At 42.6% G+C, this 16,617-nt stretch overlaps 1 protein-coding gene across 1 annotated transcript; it reads right to left on the bottom strand.

Annotated features, from left to right (window-relative positions):
- Window positions 1-5,306: 5,306 nt before the first annotated feature.
- On the bottom strand, window positions 5,307-13,135 carry LOC114632126 (translational activator of cytochrome c oxidase 1). The gene is made up of 5 exons (XM_028780604.1): window positions 12,644-13,135; window positions 9,850-9,956; window positions 7,677-7,804; window positions 6,965-7,142; window positions 5,307-6,615 (listed from the first exon to the last, which is right to left on the bottom strand). The coding sequence occupies exons 1-5, from the start codon at window positions 12,912-12,914 to the stop codon at window positions 6,415-6,417; spliced, it is 885 nt and encodes a 294-aa protein (XP_028636437.1). The 5' UTR covers window positions 12,915-13,135; the 3' UTR covers window positions 5,307-6,414.
- Window positions 13,136-16,617: the final 3,482 nt, after the last annotated feature.

Below are 16,617 nucleotides of genomic sequence, written 5' to 3'. Positions count from 1 at the left end.
TTCCTTGCTGGGACATACCTTCTCTTAGTTTTACAGTGACCACATGCCTGTGGGTATCTCAGCCATGCCTACCTACTTCCAGTGCCAGGGCCTAAGAAAGTGTGGGCCCTATCTGGCAGCCCTATTACATAGTAGCTACACACTTTCATTCTTTTCTTTCAAGAACATGGTGTCCATGGGACACAGCAGGAACAATAAACAGTGGACAGAATCTCTTCGGGGAGAGATCAATACATTTGGTTTACAAAAGGAAAATACCAGTAAACCTATCACCTGTTTCATGAAAATTCTTCTAATTCAGAGATAAAGCAGGGTATATTTTAGATTACCTGCTGAACCAATTAATTTACTGTGTCATCAAGGAATAATATGCATATCTCATAGAAGATTCTTTCAAACTTGATTTCTTAAAAATTATTGGTATTTTTCTTCTAAATAAAAGTAGTATTCATTTTAAAGTAATGCTGGTATAAATTTATCCCAAAGAGTACTTTGCAAGTAAGCAAAGGTAAAGAAAATTCATTGTAACCTCTTTTCTAAGTAGACATCCAAATAGCCACTGATAGAATGGTTAAACAAGTTATGATATAGTAATATAATAAAAATCATATATACCCACAAACAAGAATAAAGAGCCTTCCTCTACAGATACCAAAAAGATCCAGGATACCCTGTAACCTCTGTGTGTGTGTGTGTGTGCACTTATGTGTGGTGAAGCCAGATTATAGAGGGTAACTTAAAATTTGAAAGATTTATTTTTATTATTTTAATTATTTGTTTGTATGTAGGGGTGAGGGGAATATATGTATGAATTCAAGAGCCCGAGGAAGCCAGGGGTGTTTTACCTGTGTGGGGTGTGTGTGTGTGATGGTGGGGGAGTTTGTGTGTACATATGCATTTGTGTAAAGATATAAGATGACCTTGCATTCCACCTTGACTGTGGCAAGATCTTTCTGCTGTGTACTGCTGTATGTATACTCCAGGCTAGCTGGCCACAAGCTTCTAGGGATTCTCCTGTCTCTGCCATCTCTCCACAGGAGCACTGGGATTACAGATTGGGCGCTGCCACTTAGGGTTTCATCAGGGTTTTGGAGATTCAAACTTAGGTCCTTGTATTTGTACTATACCCATCGAACCATCTCTCCTGCACTGAAGACTTCCTATGCCAAACAGCAGTTTAAGTGCCCTGCAAGTTAGGTGTTATTAACACCTCCACTTTACAGACAGAGAGTCCTGTATTAAAGAGGTTAAATTCTTGTTCAAGACTGGCAGACCCAGAATCTGTATCCTAGGGGAGTCTGCCTTCAAATTCAGGAGACGATCCTTCCTGAGTATTCCCAGTGCTCAGACTGTAGACATAGACTACCATTCCCACTTACTAACTTAAAAAAAAATAAGTAGAGGGACAGAGAGATGTTTTCATTTAAGAGTATTTGCTGTTTTTGTAGAGGACCAGAGTTTGGATCCCCAAATCCACACTGGGCATGGCTCACTGATGGATCCTGTGGTGGTCTGAATAAGAATGGCCCCTATCTTAGTTTGGGTCACTATTGCTGTGATGAAACACAATGACCAAAAAGTCAGTTGGGGAGGAAAGGGTTTATTTGGTGAACACTTCCACACTAGTTCATCACTGAAGGAAATCAGGACAGGAACGGAAACAGAGCAGGAACCTGGAGGCAGGGGCAGATGCAGAGGCCATGGAGGGCTGCTGCTTAGTAGCTTGCTCCTCATGGCATGCTCAGCCTGCTTTCTTATAGAAGGCAGAACCACTAGTCTAAGGATAGCACCATGCACAGTGGGCTGGGCCCTCCCCATCAGTCACTAATTAAGAAAATGTCCTTAATTAAGAGATACAACTACCTGTATCTCTTTCTCCAAGGGAGTATGATACACTCTTCTGGTTTCCCTGGATGCGCGCGCGCGCACACACACACACACAAAGTAAAATAAGATTAAAAATAAATAAAAATAATGTCTTTGTCATAAGCAAAAGATACAAGAAAGAATAAACTTAAAAGTGCTACCTATTCATTCACTTGCCGAACAGAATGAAGTCAAAACTAGTTTGGCATTCACTCCTGCCAGACCCACTGACTCTTTGTTTTCCCAGGACATCTACAGAGGAGTCCATAAGAATTCAAAATACCTAGGAGTCAGAGCTTCTTGGAGTTTGAAGCTTTATTGTATGCTCTGCTATAAAATTCAAAGAAAAATAACTTAGGCTGGGGAGAAAGGTCAGTCAGCAAGTGTTTGTCTTACAAGCGTAAGAACCTGAGTTTAATCGCCAGAACCCATGCAGAAATGCCAGGCATGGTAGCATGCTCTTATAATCTTAGCCCTGGGGAGGCTGAAACAAGAGGATGCTGACGATCACTTACCAGCCAATCTAAACTAACTGCTCAACTCCAGAAAAATGAGATTCTATTTCAAAGGTGGATGGTGTTCCTGAAGACAACATAGAAAATTGTCCAGTGGCTGGTTAGCAAGACACACACACACACACACACACACACACACACACACACACACACACACACACACAAACTATATCCAGACTTCCAAATGTTGTCTGTCTCCTAGTTGGGCAATAATATGAGTAATGTAATATTTTTTAGATTTTGGCTTTAACTTCGGTTTATAGATTTGTTTTCTAAACTCAAAGTCAAAACCCTCCTGTCTTAACCCTTCTGTCTTAGCCTCCCTAGTGTTGGAATAACTGGTATATAGGACCAGCATGTATTTGTTAGTTTGGGCCAGGGATGTAGTTCAGTAACAGAGCCTAGTGAGTGTGAGGCCCTGGGTTGTAGCTCTACCACTGGAAAAACAAAAACAAAAACTTCCCCTGATAAAAATAACATGATTCTAGAAAGAAAAACTCAGTAATACTAGCAGGCATGGTGAGCCACAGCTCTAGTAATCTCAGGAGAGGTAAAGCAGGAGAATGGCTATGAGTTCAAGGCCTACAGCAAGCTCAAGGCCAGCTTGTGTGACAGAGTAAAACTATCTCACTAATGAAAATAAAATAAAACTCCAAGACAAAGCAAAAAAAAAAAAAAACAGTGACATCACCACTCTACAATTGTCATTTCTAAAATTATGACAAATTTCCTCCTAGCCATAAAACAAAACAAAACAAGACAAGACAAAACAAAAACCAAAAACAACCAAATGCCATGTAAGCTCTTGGAAGGTAGAGGACCAGAAGTTCAAAGCCAGGTTGGCCATATAACAAATCTGAAGCTAACCTAGATATGAGACTTTGTTTCAAAGGGGGGGCAAAAAAAAGAAGAAAAGAACTAGTGAAGATAGTATTGTTGAATAAATATTTCAAAACTTGAGGTGTACTATATTTAGTACATATGCCAGAGACTGCACTCAGGGTATCTCACACATGCTAAGCACATGCTCCGCTACTGAGCTACACCCTAGCCCAACATACATGTAACTGTGAATCTTTACATAATACTATATTATAAGCATTTTATAAAATGCTTATAATATAAAATATTTTTATAAACAAAAATAAAATATTTTTGTTTGATTTTTGTTTTTTTTTTTTTGAGGCAAGGTCTTACTATGTAGCCCTGGTTGGGCTGGAACTCCATATGTAGACCAGGTTAGCTTTAAATTCTCAAGAATTTTCCTACTCTTGCCTACCAAGTGCCAGGTTACAGTGTGTGTCACCATAGCCAGCTTGATATAAAGTATGCTTAGCAAGGTGATTGTTTCCAATGAATGCCAGGGCTTTATTGTGCAACGGGAAGAGCTATAACTTAGCCTTCTTATTCCCAAATCTTTTTTTTTGTTGTTGTTGTTTTTGTTTTTTCGAGACAGAGTTTCTCTGTATAGCCCTGGCTGTCCTGGAACTTACTCTGTAGACCAGGCTGGCCTCAAACTCAGAAATCCACCTGCCTCTGCCTCCCAAGTGTCATTCCCAAATCTTTATTGAGACTCCTGAACACTCCATTCATGATCTCCAAGTGAGATTTCAAAGCAGAAATAACAAAGAAAACTCTAAGCTTTCTTCCCTGAAACACAGATGCTATTGTTACAAAATTTTTATAACAATGAAAATCAGACAGAATGTATCACTAAACTAAAAATTTCCCTTCTTAAATGTCTTTACCAGGCATCTTCACAGTAGTTTCTTAATCTTAATTATATTGTATGGGTATGACTATCTTTATGTATATTTTATGGGCTCAACTGGACCCAGACATAACAGGAAAGGTTCCAGTCAACCCATTTCTGCTTTTCCTTGTTAACAGCAGGAGCATGCGGCGCTGGCCACCAGGGGTCAGTGCCGAGTCCTTCTCATGGGCGCCTCCCAGCAAGCAGGGCTCCCTGCAAGGAAACTGGTTCCACAACAACTCCTATTAATGAACTCTTCTAGATTGGAAGGGGCCTGTTTACATGAGTAGCCAAGTTCCCTTAATGTTTCTCAGGTTAGAAACAATCATACTCCTCAACTGAGTTTATATTCAACATTTCTAAATTAGGGCTATATTATAAACAAGGTCTGCCAACATAAAATGCTGTATTAGACCATTCTCCTTTGTTTGGAAGGAGATAATTTGAGGGTTTTTTTTTTTTAAAGAGATTTTTGTTGTTGTTGTTTTGTTTTTCGAGACAGGGTTTCTCTGTCTAGTCCTGTAAGTCACTCTGTAGACCAGGCTGACCTCAAACTCAGAAATCTGCCTGCCTCTGCCTCCCAAGTGCTGGGATTAAAGGCGTGCGCCACCACTGCCTGGCTTCTTTTCTTTTTTTTACTTGTGTGTGTGTGTATGTGTGTGTGTATGTGTGTGTGTGTGTGTGTATCATATGTATGTGAATGTTCTAAGAGATCAGAAGAAAAAAAAAGAGAGACCCACCTCTCTAGCCCTAGGTATATGATAATGTATACATAAAATAATTATTTTAATCTTTTTGTGCATGTATATATGTACACAGGTGTACATCATATGTCAGTATTTTTGTGTTAAGTGTGGGCACGTATGTGACATGGCATATGTGTGGAGGTCAGAGGACTCGGGTATGAGTATTCACCTTCTACCTTGTTTGAGACAGGGTCTCTTTTATTTTGCTTCTATGAACATCAAGCTAGTCCAAGCTTTGGGGGACTCTCCTGTCCTAGCCTCCCATATTCCTATAGGAACACTGGGGCTACAGATACATACTACCGTACCCAGCCTTTATGAGACTTGTGTGGATTTGAACTCAGGTCTTCACATTTGCATGGCAAATACTTTACTTGCCAAGCCATTTCCCACCCCTTGTTCTGTTTCACAGGTTTGCTGGTAAAATCAAATAATACAACAGTATCATATTTATTATAAAGCAGTCAGTCAACATCGAGTTACCCCATTCAGACAATGTGCTAGTTGATAATTACATGACTTAGCCCAACAAACTTTCTTTGGTTAAGGTACAAAGGCCAGGCTCTGGCCCATCCCGTCAGTCTTCCTTTTCCCGTTTCCCCTCTGGTTTCCCCTCTAGTTACCATCATTCCTGTTACTTAGTGTCATTAGAAAAGGAGCCAAAACTGGCCTTCTGAGGCCCTCAAGCTTTCAAACCTAGGTTAGTATAAGCCCTTCAGGAAAGCAATCCCATCTGCTCTTATCAATATGAGAACACAGGGGTTAATCAAAGTAGGCCCTGAAGAGACCTTTTCCCTCGACACCTGATTTCCTATTGGCACTAAAGCTCAGAAAGAGGAACAGAACCACATAGAGAGAACAAAGATAATGAACGTTATCCGTGATACCCTGGGATGCTCCATGGGTACATCCCTGTGGTTTCCCTTTGAGGTCCTACATCTTAGAACAGGACATAAGTATCAGCTGAACTGCCTGCTCCCTAGAAAAGCACAATTCTTGTAAAATTAGGTGTTCAAGAAATATTAGCTGTATGAATAAATGAAAAGGCTAGGTCATTAGACCAGCATTCAACCACAAGAACAGCCATGTCTCTATTCCAAAATAGAAAAAAAAGGAAAAAGACAATCTCAGTATGAAAGTAGAGAAGTAAGCATGTGGGCTTGAATGTTAGTTAGTCCAGAGGTTCAAAAACTGGACACAAATTACGGCAACTCAAGAGTCATACCAGCAATAAAACATTCAAAAGTCACTACTGTTATTATTGAAGATCATTTTCCACTCTACGGTACCACAGGACTCTTAAGACTCTTCATAAGAGCCAGTCACCTGGGATCAGAGTCAGACCAGCTAGCCAGTGTCACCTTGAATTCCAGATGGCCCTGTGACACCAACAGAGCTAAGTCCCTTTTTCCCAAGGCAGTAAGCCATTGCAGCAGGTCTCTAATAGGCTCCCACCTGTTTCAGTCTCCGAGATTGCTGCAGAAGCTTGTGCTGGCCTATGAAAGAGCCTGGAGACACGTCTAGTGGAATCTGCTTATTCAATATTGTCATAAACATGAATCACATCCTCATGGTTGTTAAGAGCCTGGATGAGGTGAACGGCCTGTTCCAGCTCAGGTTCAGCCAGATGCACCTTGGAGTGAGGGATGAACTCCAGTGAACAGGACACAGGACACAGGCCCAGGGAGTCCAGTTTTTTCCTCACTTGATGTAGTGAAGAAGCATCACAAATGAACTAGAGATGAAAGAAGTGAGCAGGTGAGAAGGCAGGAAGTAATGCCAGACAGAACTCTGCAAAATCCTGAGTGGAGCAACCTGAACTATATTCTCATTGGCCTTTAAGCTCATAGTTCCCAGTGCTCACAGACTCACAAGAGTAGGCCTACCCTCCAGTACTCACTTAATAACACTGTGCAATTTGTGGATGCTTTGCTTTACCTGTATCCTGACACACAGGAAGGAAGATCTCAGAGAAGCATACCTTTAGGTATCTATTAGGAACCCCTTGGAATCCCATCAAACACAAATGCTTCGGGTTGTCAGCTTGGAAGCAAGTCCTTTTATACATGGGACCTCATACTCACTTTAAAAAGGTTCTTTTCTTCTTCGTCTTCGTCTTCCTTCACATCCTCAGCTCCTGCTTCGATGGCAAGTTCTAGGGCGCGCTCTAGGTTCACTGCTTTCTTCTCTCTATCCTCCACTCCAACTACAACCACTCCTTTTTTGTCAAAAAAGTGACGTGCACCTTCAGCCATCATTCCCCTGACAGGAAAGGGAGCAGGCAAGAATGCGTGGATGATTTTAGACACCCAGTCTCTAGACAGCGCTGCACCCTAACACCATCCCTTAACCCATCTGGCCCCTGGAATACCCAGAGACACCCAGCAACTCTCTTCATGATGAAAATACAGCTGGTGCTGGGTAAAGTGACCTTCCAAGAGCACCCCCACCTCCTATTTCCTGCCCTCATTAGAGTCTGTAGGATACAACTTTTCCCATTGTTTCCTGTTCCATTAAAATTCCTGTCTTAGTGGAACGTTTTAAGACTAGGCCATTATATAGCTACAGATGGACTAATGGGGAAAAGATTTCACTTAGGCCCAATGATTATATCTTTGGGATCCTATTTCATTCAAAAGACATGAAGGAACAATCAGTTATTATACTAGATTCCACTTAAGGAAGAAGTGTGCTTAGAATACTGCTGAGGACCAATGGCATTTGAATTACATAGAATCGGAACCTAAAGGTGCTGTCCCCTTCCTAATTCCGCTTTCTCCATATACACACGCTTACCCATTCTTGTTCAGTATATATTTAATGTCCAGATGGCACTTGGGACCACTGTTTGATAACGCCTCAATGAGCAGAGAAGAGCCTCCAGGGCCGCGACCCTCATACAACAAATAAATGCCCTTGTTTTTCTGCAAAAATAAATAAATAAATAAATAAATAAATAAATAAATAAATAAATGCACCATCCTGTTTCCTAATGTCCCAGAACCCTTCCAGCACCAAAGCACAGGTACTAAAAAGTGGCTCTGTGTATGATCTCTCAAGACTTAAGCTTGGACCCTTGGGTCTTTATTTTTGTCTGTCTCTTCTGAGGGGAGCCCATTGCTATCAACCTCTGAGATCACTGGAAATACTATCCCTCATAGAAGGGAGTTTGTTTCCTTGGTTCCTGAATAGCCTTTCCCAGCTCTGCTTCCATACACACCTCTCTAAGCAGATCTCACATCCAGTCCACCACACAGCCACTCTTAGCTAGCTTGCTTGCTTTTCTTTTTGTTTTGTTTTTCTTTTTTTGAGACAGGGTTTCTCTGAGTAGCCCTGTCTGTCCTGGAACTCACTCTGTAAACCAGATTAGCCTCGCACTCAAAGATCCACCTGCCTCTGCCTCCCAAATGTTGGGATTAAAGACTTTTAAAAAAACTTTTGTTTGTTTTTAATTATGTTTATATGTGTATGTACATTTGAGTGACAGTGTCTATGGAGACCAGAAGTGTCAGATCCTGTGGAGTTAAAGATATAGGTGTTTGTGAGCCACCTGATGTGGATGCTGGGAATTGAACTTGGGTCCTCTGGAAGAACAACAAGTACTCTTAACCACTGAGCCATCTCTGTAGTCCCTGGTTACTCCTATCTTTGATCTTCTTTTATATTCCATTCCATGAGAAACCTACTTAGGAACTCTCAACATCACTAGCCCTGGGCTGCTGAATGCTGCTATAGAAACATCACATATGTAGAACTTGTCCTGGGAGCCACTGAATCCAGCTCTGTAGCTAAATCCAAACACTCACCAACTAGTTACTAATCTCCTCTGGACTCCCTGAACCTTCATCTCCTGTTCACACCACTACTCTTTCTAAGTTCGTGGCCTGAATCAGGGATCTTTCAACTGATGACCTTCCCATCCACTTTCACAAATGAAATTCAGGTTCCCTGCTGAGCTCTGGGGTCTGGCTGCTTGGATATGGGTCTGTCGTTTTCTGCATGACCTAAAGCAAGTCACCAAACCTTTCTGTGCCTTAGTTTCCACTTTAGATCACTTGCAGGAGTTACTGAGATCTTGCACGCAGAGTTTTTACTGAAGGATTTGGTCTAGAACAAACAGCCAATAACTGCCAGCTCTTATGACAATTACTCTGGAGAGTGATGAAATGCCTCTATAGGCTCAGCACTTTGTGAGGCTAAGGTAGGAGGATCATGAGTTCCATGCTAGCCTGGGCTACACACACACACACACACACACACACACACACACACACACACACACCTTGTTTCAAATTAAAACAACAAAAAGATATTTATTAACTCTTCAAATTCTTACCTATTCTGGAGGAAGTGTTGGAGGCCAACACCTCCCCACTCCCTCTGCTACCATTGCCCCAACCTCTTTTTTTTACTGGCTTTTCTTCTTTAGACATAAACATTTGAAGAGAAAAACAATTCCTTGCCAAGCCTAATATCAGGGCTTTCTCTGGTCTTACCTGTTCTCCAAGCTTGACAAAGCAGCTCTTCACTGTATATGTCTCCATACTGTCTACCTAGCCTACTCCCAGTCATGTTCCTCTACCCCACCAGTTCTCAACCTGTGGGTCTCAACTCCCTTGGGGGGAGGTGCAAATGGCCCTCTCACTGGGGTTGCCTAAGAACATCAGAAAATACAGATATTTACATTACAATTCATACCAGTAGCAAAATTACAGTTACGAAGTAGTAATGAGATAAGTTTATGGTTGGGGTCCCCACAACATGAGCAACGGTATGAAAGGGTCATAGAATTACAAGGTTGAGAACCACTACTCTAACCAAAGGCCAGGGACAGAGAATCCCCAAAGGTCCCTGGGTTGAACTTGTCAACTATGTTCCTACCCTTCCCCCCGACAATGTAAGGAGTTTGTGGCGGCTTTCCAAACATAAACCCTCTGGGGGCTGTGGTGAGTAATAACTGAGGACACACCTCCGTCTTCAGTGCTGACTCGATGGTAGCCTTGGGCATATTCTTGCTGCGACACACCTCTAAGATGTTGGCCAGGCTGCTGTTGTTTTCAGGGTTAGAGCCTCCCTCTGGATAAGGAGAAAAGAATGATCAAAGACATCTCATTACAGCATGGGAGACAGCATGGGAGAAATAAGTGGTTTCCAGCCTCTCCAACCCCCAAACAATGAGAAATTACTCTTTGTTAGAATACTAACATTATTTAATGAAGACAGTTTGGCGTGTGAAGCACTTGCCTTGTAAGCAAAACTATCTGAATGTGATCCCTAGATCCCAAAGTAAGAAAATACCACCACCAGTTTATAATCCCAGAACCAGGCAGGCAAAAACAGATTCTGAGACCACTGGCTAGCCAGGGTGTCTATTTGGTAAACTCTAGGCTAGTAAGAGCCCTGAATCAAAAAATAAAAAATAAAAAAGCCAGAGAGATGGTGGTAAAAGTGCCTAATGTCCAAGCCTAGCGACCTAAGGTCTATCCCTGCGGTCTGCTCATAGGAGGAAGGAGAGGATCAGCTCCAGAAAGTTGTCCTCTGACAACGCGCATGCGCTCAGTGGACAGTGGCTAAGTGGCTGAGGAATACCACCCAAGGTGGTCTTCTGGTCTCCACATTCATGTCCACGGAAAGACACAACACACACATACACACACACCCACACACCAGTATTTCATCTAGATAAGCATATTGGTGCACACCTGTAAACCCACCACTCCAGAGACTTAGGCAGGAGCCTGAACTACAAAATGAATTCTGGGTCAGTTTCAAGAGTGAGATTTTGGCTGTACATGGTCGTGAACACCTTCAACACCTGCACTCAGGAGGCAGAGGCAGGTTCTAGGTCAGCCAGGGCTACACTGAGAAACCATGATTAAAAAAAAAAACCCACAAAAGAGTGACACTCTGCACAAACAAACAGAAAATAGTTAATTTAGTAATTCTATTGGAATACAGAGAACTATTTTGGGGAAGAAGTTTCTTTATTGGGGGGAACAGGAGCTGGAGCCCAAGGCCTCATCCATGCTCAACACTGTACTTTAACACTGGGCTATAAGCCCAGCCTCGATAAGAAGTTCCTAATTCACCCTGTCTTTAGGGATAGTTATCATGTTGCTAGGTTTCAGCAAACTCCATTTCTGTCTGATGAAACAGTTGAATCTTAACATCCTTGCTTTTATTGTATTAGTTAATGCATAATCACGAAAACGCTCACACAGCATTGGGTTCATGCTCAGCCTCTGGGGGTAGGAGCTATACTGGATGTTCTTTGTAGTATCCCCTCCTGGATCAAAATAATATGTTGGTTAAATCAAAACTCTGTTAGAAAAGGAAGGAAAAAGAAACATCAGGCACAAGATGTAAGGGTAAGTTAATGTTCTCTTAATGCCTTTTGCATGCTGCAAGCCACCTCAAGGTAGGTATTGTCCTTGCTTTACAGAAAATTAAAATTCAGTAGTTAAACCATTTGTTGAAGGTCATTGAACCAATCTAGCCAGTGACAGAGTTTAGATCTTCCTAACTCCAGATCCACGATTTTCATAGGACTTTTTTTTTCTCTACTTCTACCAGCCTGACACTAAAATGAGAATCTCTGGAGAGATACATGGTTCCAAACTGACCTTCCAAGGAAATGTCTTAGGAGCTCTGGTGAGGGAAAAGAAAGCAAGAAATGACTTGACTCAGCATGTCTGTCACAACTTTCAATGGTTAGAAGCAGCTGCAGAGGGCGTGGATTGTTCCTTCAAGAAAGGCACTTTCCTTCTCTTTCTTCTTTCTTGCTTGCTTTCTTTCTTTCTTACAAGATTTGTGTGTGCTTGCATGCATGCATGATGCATGCAGTGCCTGTGGAGGCCAGAGGAGAATCTTGGGTACCTTGGAACTGAAGTTTAAGGTGGTTGCTAGCTGTCATATGGGTGCTGGGAAGCAAACACATATCCTCTGCAAGAGCAGCAGGTGCTTTCTCTCCAAGCCCTGACTTAACTCTCTCCCTCTCTCTCTCTCTCTCTCATTTTTTTTTTTTTTTTTTTTGGTTTTTTGAGACAGGGTTTCTCTGTGTAGCCCTGGCTGTCCTGGAACTCATTCTGTAGACCAGGCTGGCCTCAAACTCAGAAATCCGCCTGCCTCTGCCTCCCAAGTGCTGGGATTAAAGGTGTGCGCCACCACCACCCGGCCTGACTTAACTCTTAAAGTTTATTCTTTATTTTTTCTTTTTCAGTCATTTTATTTGACAAATATATTTTTTTAACTTTTAAAATTGATTCTCTGTGAATTTCACATCATGCACTCCAATCCCACTGATCTTTCCATCTCTCCAGATCTACCCTCCACACTTGCAGTCTCCCTCCCCTAAACAAAACAAAACAAAACAAAACCCATTTCTGACGTAGAAGCAGAAGCTGCGGTGTGTTGTGGTGTGTCACACTTTACGTTCTTTTGTCCAAACAGCTTCACTTGCAAATGTTCATTGCAATGAATCATTGGTCTGGTTCGAGGCCTCTGGCTTTTGCCACACTTTCTTAAGGTTTATTTCTATGAAGTACTTTCTAACTATAGACTTAGATGGAGTCATTTCTCTTTCAAAGGGCAGGTCTCTGAATGGTGTTTGGAAAGGAAAACAGGAATACCCAATGTAAGTAAGTGCTTTGGGGGTTATGGGTAGGACAACTATGACAACTGGGGGTTGTGGGGACGGCCCTAAGTGAAGCCTTAGGCACCAAAAGGGCTTCAGTTACCAGCAGTGAGGACTGTCAGGCTCTCACCTTTAACCGCCAGGCGGATACTGAGAGTGAGTTTAGAAAAGATTCGACTCCTTTCCATGTCCTTAGGACCCTTGATGTGCCGGACTTTAGACCATTTATTGTGTCCCGCCGAGGTCGTCGCGCTGACATGCAGCGTCCTGTGTAGAGCTGCACCACAGCCGAAGTTTTCATGCTGGGAGACGTACCAAGGACCCACGCGGAACTCGAGGCATCGCACACGAAAGCATCGGGCAGCAGTCTCTCTCAGGCTGGCGGCAGCCCAAGACATCATCTGCTTCGACAAGGGGCTGCAAGGTGCAAAGAGGAACAGCCAAAATCAGCCTGTCTAGTCTGGCACTGGAACAACCCGGTCTGGACGTTCAAAGTGCTTCTACAGGTCTCCAGAAAGGCATAGGCTCAGCCGCACCTGAAGCTGCACATCCTTGAGTGACCGAGAAGGAACCGGGCGCGGGGACCCTAAATGGTGCAGTACACTTCCTTCCCTGGTCCGTCGCAAAAACATTTCCCCGGATCCTGCAAAGTCGGTTCCGCTGCCTCGCGGTATTGGTTCCAACTCCGCCCCTGCCAGGAGTGACGCAAACCTTAATTGCTCCCTGTTGCTTGGAAACGACCGATTTCTTTCCAGTAGAGATTCATGTGACTGATTTTCCTTCCTAACTGAGCAAGTCCAGAAAAAATAATTGTTTTGTTGAAAAAGAAATATGTAGTTCAATCGGTTCATTTTACAAGTAAAGAAACTGCCGCCAAGGTTGCCTGTTTTAAAAAAAGGAAACAATAAACAAAAAAGTCCTAAATGTAGGACGTGGCAGGCCATGTCTGTAATTTCAGCACTTGGGAGGCGAAGGGTCTTGACATCAGGACCTTGTCTCAAAACAAAAAAGCAAAAACTTTAATAAAAATAAACAACGACAAAAAAAACAAACAAAATAAGCCACTACGCCACCAGCCGCAAGAAGCAATTTGCCGAGTCATTTAAGACTTTATAATTTAGATTTTATTTCTGTAAACAAGGATGGCATTGCCTATTTTGCTAACCCATACTGGAGAGTTGAAAATACAGCATAAACCCCTGGAGTTTGAGTAAAATCAGTATGTAAGTAGCAGCTGTAATCATGCTTGACTTCTAAACCCAAGGAAATAGCTTGGGGACAGTCAGATGAATCTCAGGATTTGGGGGAGAGGACAAAAGATCAGGCTAGCCTTTGAGTCAAACTACTATCTTCCTTTTCCATCTGCTGTTTAAAAATTAGTTTAAGTATTTTTAATGTATGTGTATTGACTTATTTTGACTACATATATGTCTGTGTACTACTTGTGTGCCCGTGTCTGCAGAGGTCAGAAGAGGACATCAAGATAGCCTGGAACTGGAGTTATAGATGGTTGTGAGCTGTCATGTTGTGAATGGGAATTGAACCTGGGTTCTCTGGAAGGGGCACCAATACCCTTAACTCCTGAGCTGTCCCTCCAGCCCCTTCCACCTGTTCTATTGACAGAGAAAACAAGAGAAAAAGGACACTATGGAAAAATAAAGAAAAAACAAAGTAGCAGCTGCTTGAAGCTCTAAGAGCTCTCCAGGGAGAATTAAGTCTCAAGAGCTTAACACATTAAAAAGGCAGAACAGTGTGAAAGCAGTCTGAAGTCTTGCTCTCTAAAGTTAAATTGGATGGATTCAAAGTGTGTTTCTGCCATTTAGTAGTGCAACCTTGGGCAAGTTCTTTACTTTCTGTTTCCCTCTACGTACAATGGCCTTGAACAAGCAGGATGAGGGAAAGGGCACGGGCATAGATTTTATATTCTTAGCATGTATGCCCAAAGTTAATCTGCTTACCTTTCATTCTTGAGTTCTGCCTCTGTATCTCTGTAGGAGGGCATTATGTTGGCTATTAGCTCATCCTTCTTTTGTCTCCTTCCTAGTTCCAGAATAGCTGGCAGCCACCAAGAACAACCTGAGTACAAATTCTTTTGTTTTGTTTTTCAAGACAGGGTTTCTTTGTGGAGCCCTGGCTGTCCTGGAATTCACTGTGTAGAACATACTGGCTTCCAACTCAAGATATTCACACATCTCTGCCTGCTGAGTGCTAGGACTAAAGGCCTGCACCACTGACACCTGGACTGAGTACAAATCCTTTACCTCTTTTCTTTTGAGTGTCCTTCATTGTGAAGGACATACTTCAATTCTTACTTCAATTCACTCTTCATAATTCAGCTGGGGTGGGGGTGGGGGCTGGAGAGATGGCTCAGAATGTAAGAGCACTTGCTGCTCTTGCAGAGGCATGATTCCCAGCACCAATGCAGTGGCTCGCAGCCTCTGTCATTCCAGTCCTAGAGGATCCTCCCACTTCTGTAGGTACTACACACACATGCTGGAGGCAAACATAAAAACTTCAATGATTATATTTGATGTCTGTGGGTGTCTTAAAAGTGCTCTTAACTGCTGAGCCATTTCTTCACCCTCCACTCCTTCAAATTCTATTTTTGTTTTGTTTTTTAAGACAGGGTTTCTCTGTGTTATCCCGACTGTTCTGGAACTCACTCTGTAGACCAGGCTGACCTGAACTCACAGAGATCCATCTGCCTCTGCCTCCTAAGCACTGGTATTAAAGACATGCAACACCACTGCCCAGTGAGGTTTTCTTAAGTTAATCATGTGTGTGCAACTTGTGGCAGTCAGTTCTCTCCTTCTATCATGTGAATCCTGTTTAGTAGGGTTCAAACTCAGGTTGTCAGGCTTGGTGGCAGGAGCCTTTCTATGCTAGGTCGTCTTGCTGGCCTAACACCTTCTTCATTTCAAAATGTTTATGATACCACAACACCATAATTCCCATACTCGGGAGTTGTTTTGATCTTAAGCTTTATTGACACTCTATAAATAAAAAGGACACCCATGTGAAGTATACAATGATTTTTAGTATATTCGCCATGTAGCCATCACCCTGACTTAGCCTCTTTGTCACCTAAAAGGAAACTCTCTACTCATTAGCAGTCTCTCTTCTCCTCAGTCATTACAGCTCTGGGCAGCTGACTTCTGGCTCCATGGGTATGCTTCTGTTGAACATTTCATATTAATGGAAGTATATAGTACGTGTTCTTTGTGAGTGATCTTCATTTAGCATCCTAGTGCGGTGGTTTGAATGGGAATGGCCCCCCAAAGTCTCTATGTTTGAATGCTTGGTCCTCTATTACTGAAACTATTTGAAAAGAAGTGGGTGGTGTAGCCTTCTTGGGAGAGGTGTGTCATTAAGGGTGGACTTTGGGGTTCCAAAAGCCCACACCATTCCAGTTGGGTCTCAGCCTCCAACTTGAAGATCCGACGGATGTAAGCTCTTAACTATTGCTTCAGTGTCTGCCTGCTTTGCTGCCATGCTCCCCTCCATGATAATTATGGACTCTAACCCTCTGGATTCATAAGCATCAGTAAACATAAGTTACCTTGGTCATATTTTTTTTCACAGGAAAAGTAACTAAAACATCTACTTCCCTTTCTTAACCTGAAATAGCCTAGAGTCCTGGGAGAAGAAAGCCTCAACTGAGGAATTTAACGAATGAGATTGGTACGCGGACATGTCTCCATGTACAAATATTTTTACAGGACAGTCCAGACCACTGTGAGCAACACTGTCCCTAGGCAGGTGGTCCTGCTCTGTGTAAGAAAGCTACTAGCTAAGGTGTTGGTGAGATGGCTCACTGGTTAACAGCACTGTCTGCTCATCCAGAGTACTTGGGTTTGATTCTTAGCACCCAAGTGGGTGGCTCACAAACATTTGTAACTCCAGTCTCAGGGAATCTGATACCCTCTTCTGCCTTTCACAGAGCATGCAAGTGGTGCACAGACACACATGCAGGCAAAAATACCCAGACAGATTTTTAAAAATGAAAGAAAAATCAAGTCTCTCTCTCCTTCTCCCTCTCTCATGCACAGAGAGAGAGAGAGAGAGAGAGAGAGAGAGAGAGAGAGAGAGAGAGAGAGAGAGAGA

Source organism: Grammomys surdaster, unplaced genomic scaffold (genome assembly GCF_004785775.1).
Source record: "Grammomys surdaster isolate TR1022 unplaced genomic scaffold, NIH_TR_1.0 371, whole genome shotgun sequence".
Taxonomy (NCBI): Eukaryota; Metazoa; Chordata; class Mammalia; order Rodentia; family Muridae; genus Grammomys; species Grammomys surdaster.
The sequence above is the reverse complement of the archived record's forward strand: the minus strand, read 5'-3'. Positions and strand labels throughout refer to the sequence as shown.

What these genes read in the sequence shown, in the direction of transcription:
- LOC114632126 (XM_028780604.1), bottom strand. Translation starts at nt 12,914, where the DNA reads ATGATGTCTTGGGCTGCCGCCAGCCTGAGAGAGACTGCTGCCCGATGC. An exon ending in AGTCAGCACTGAAGACGGAG is followed by an intron (nt 7,805 to 9,849) that starts GTGTGTCCTCAG and finishes TTATTTTTGCAG; the next exon opens with AAAAACAAGGGCATTTATTT. An exon ending in AAGAAAAGAACCTTTTTAAA is followed by an intron (nt 6,616 to 6,964) that starts GTGAGTATGAGG and finishes TTTCATCTCTAG; the next exon opens with TTCATTTGTGATGCTTCTTC.